The sequence below is a fragment of the Marmota flaviventris genome, chromosome 9, assembly GCF_047511675.1.
Source record: "Marmota flaviventris isolate mMarFla1 chromosome 9, mMarFla1.hap1, whole genome shotgun sequence".
In the NCBI taxonomy this organism is placed as follows: Eukaryota; Metazoa; Chordata; class Mammalia; order Rodentia; family Sciuridae; genus Marmota; species Marmota flaviventris.
The window spans coordinates 18,821,497-18,825,047 of NC_092506.1; the positions used below are offsets into that span (position 1 = coordinate 18,821,497).

Consider the following 3,551-nt stretch of genomic DNA (forward strand, 5'->3'; position numbering starts at 1 on the left):
AGTACAAACATGTGTGGACATAATTGCCACCCACCTGTCATTCTTCAAGTTAGGGAAAAAAGCATTTTCTCACATTCTATATTTTTACATCCGGATGAGACTAAATATGATGTTCTTTTGTGAAAACATTTGACTTCATATTTTCCTAATGACAGGTATAATCTATGTCACTTTAATATTACATTTGTTTATCAATGTTGGACACTGTGAGAGGACCAATGACTATCTTTTGTGCCGACAAGACCCTGAACTGATTGCTCTGGGGACTTTTCTGGTAACCTTGTTCAGACAGTCTATGGTACCAGATTCCAAAAGTCAATCAGACAAATAGAAAAATTCAAAGTTTTAGGTTTTTTTAAATATTTATTTGTAGGTGTAAATGGACATAACACAATGCCTTTATTTTTATGTGGTGCTGAGAATCAAACCCAGGTCCCGCCCGTGCTAGGCGAGCACTCTACCACTGAGCCACAATCCCAGCCTTAGTTTTCAAAAGCACATTTTTCCACATGAAAAATAAAATTAGTAACCTCATACCCAAATAAACCCAATAATTTCTCACGTAGTTTCAGTTTTCTAATGATGTATAGGTGACTGTCACATAGGAGATTAAAGAAACAGGGAAGAAAAGAAGAACAAGTAATTTTAACCTATAAATCATTTTCACAAAGGTGCTTTTGGACAGGAGGGATAACTCTTAATGATTAAAAACACAGTAAAATAACTAGGAGTAACAACAATTAATTAATTATTTTAAATTATGTAGCACAAAGAATATTGAATTTTCCCAGTACGAAGAGATACTAAGTGTCTTAGGTGATGGGCATGCCAATTTTCCTGATCTGATCATTACACCATATATTCATTTGTTGAGATCTCACCCTGTAGCCCATAATTGTGTACAATAACTAGGTGTCAGTGAAAACTACAAATGTGTTTTTTAAATGTATTCTTTGTGGTTGCACTTGATTTGAGTCTTCATATTACCAAAACCAAGATATCATTGGAAATCATGGAGCCAACCAAATGTCATAAGATTCAATGGAACACCTTGGATTCCAGGGAGACTTTTTGTTAAGAAAATTCATAGCAGCAGCCGATGAGGTCTTTACATTGATTCCAGCCATTATTAAATATCTGACAAAAGGCAAAATCCATTTCAACAAGAAAATGCTTTTTTTTTAACCCTATCTCCATCCTTCAGTTTTCTTTTCATTCCATCCCTGAGTTCTCCCTTCTGGCCCACAGCTTCCTCATGGCGATTTTCACCTCTGTGTTTCTGAGTGTGTAGATGATGGGGTTCAGCATGGGGGTGATGACCGTGTAGAACACAGCCACCAGTTTGTCCCCAGTGAAGGTGGACGAGGGCCGCATATAGAGGAAGATGGCAGGTCCAAAAAACAAGATAACCACTGTGATGTGAGAGGCGCAGGTGGATAGGGCTTTGCACCTCCCCTCTGCAGAGCGGTTCCTCAGGGTGAACAGGATGACGATGTAGGAGGACACCAAAATGAGGAAAGAGCACAGGGCAATTAATCCACTATTGGCCAATACAGTCACCCCCTCCACAAAGGTGTCCTTGCAGGCTAGCTTGAATAAGGGACGGAGGTCACAGAAATAGTGGTCCATCACATTGGGACCACAGAAGGGCAGTGGAATGGTGATGAGAACCTGAATTATGGAGTGAATGAAGCCCCCCAGCCAGGAACCAGCCACCAGCATGTGACACAGTTGACGACTCATAATGTTCATGTAATGAAGAGGCTTGCAGATGGCCACGTAGCGGTCATAAGCCATCACCACAAGCAGGAGGATCTCAGTGACCCCAAAGAAGTGGAAGAAGAAGATCTGGGCCAGACAGCCCTTCAGGGAGATGGTTTTGACCTTGGCAAGTAAGTCAGTGATGAATTTAGGGACCACAGTAGAGGAGTAACAGATCTCCACCAGGGACAGGTAGCCAAGGAAGAAGTACATGGGGGAGCGCAGACTCTTACTGACACTGACCGTCGCAACAATGAGGCCATTGCCCACCACAGTGGCCAGGTACACGGGGAGAAACAACACAAAGCACACTCTCTGCACCTCTGGATCCCGGAAAAGTCCAGTGATGATTAACTCAGTCACGTTATTTGCACAGGCCATGTAGACTCCATTCAGGTGTGCTAACACGGTATAACAGGAGATCTACAATAAAGCAAACAATGATCATAACATAAACCCACCTCATTGAAACCATTTTGGAGAGCTAAAACAGCTAATATGAAAACATCTGCTGATCCAATAGACATGTTCAGCATTAAATATTAGCAATCTAAAATTTTATATTGTTTTTATTTAATTTTTGCTATTAGAAAAGGAAAGTTCAGAGAAGTGATTAGTTTACCAAGATCACAAAGAAAGTTTTGAATTCTGAGACTCAAAACCAATATCTCTGACTTCAAGTCCAGGAATCTTTCTAAATCGCCACAGAATATTCTGAATTTGAGAGCCACTCAAATTATAGCCTATATTTCTATCATCTATATTTTCTTCTGATAGCTCGTCCTCTGGGAGAATTCCTTGGACTTACTTCTATATTCCTGTTTCCTTCCTTTATGCCTCAAGGAATAACTTAGCCATTTTCCATAGTTATCCTTGAATACCACAGACTGGGAAATTCATGAAAAATAGAAGCTAATTAGCTCACAATTCTATAGTCTGGAAAGTCCAAAAGCATGGCCAGGTCTCTGGCCTTCCCCATGGGTCATGGCATGGTGGACGGCATCTGGAAGTGAGCAAAGCAAGCACACCAGGAACTCCCTTTTACAGCAGTTCTAGACCCTCAAGAATCTATTAACCCACTAACACATGAACGGATTAAGCCATTCCATGAAGTAAAAGCCCTTATGCCTCAATAACACCCAAAGGTCTCACCTCCAAACACCCTCAAAATATGACTTTGAGGATTCAATTTGTAGCTCATGATTTCCAGAGGACCCAGATAACAACAGCATGGAATTCTCACTTAAAGGCATTTTCTCCTTTCCAAAGGCCCTAGTCGTCTTCTTTCCACATTCACACCAGTCCTCCATTCACCCAGGTCAGACTCCTTCTCAGTCTTGCGATTTGAATGAGCATGTTTCTAAGAAAAATTCTCTGACACTCTGGGGAGACTTCAACTGATGAGTTTTTCTACATCAGTTCACTATTATTTTCACCAAACTACTGAGATGCTGATATTAAAGATCTTGTCCTCAGAGAGTGTGTTATAACTGGCCAGATATGTATAATTGTTCCAGATGGGTGGTCAGCAGTAAAGAATCTGATAACAAGAGTTGGGATTTCTTTCTAAGTTACTCTCTGGAACAAATACTCCTTCATATCTGAACACCCACCAGATTGCACAACAGCAACATAGATTACAAAAAGATACCTCAGGCTGACAATATCATGTCACTCAAAACAATGTCTCTACATGAAGGTGCCCCAGTTGGAATTTTTGTAACACAAAAGATCCACGTGAAATAAGGAAGAAAAAATATAAACACTTTAATTCCTTAATGTGAAAATTA

At 40.3% G+C, this 3,551-nt stretch overlaps 1 protein-coding gene across 1 annotated transcript; it reads right to left on the reverse strand.

The window, feature by feature from the left end:
• Positions 1-1,212: 1,212 nt before the first annotated feature.
• Positions 1,213-2,142, reverse strand: LOC114093732 (olfactory receptor 4B1-like). The gene has a single exon (XM_027936626.2). It carries the CDS (start codon positions 2,140-2,142, stop codon positions 1,213-1,215), a length of 930 nt encoding a protein of 309 aa, XP_027792427.2.
• Between the last annotated feature and the right edge of the window lie 1,409 nt (positions 2,143-3,551).

What these genes read in the sequence shown, in the direction of transcription:
- LOC114093732 (XM_027936626.2), bottom strand. Translation starts at nt 2,142, where the DNA reads ATGGCCTGTGCAAATAACGTGACTGAGTTAATCATCACTGGACTTTTC.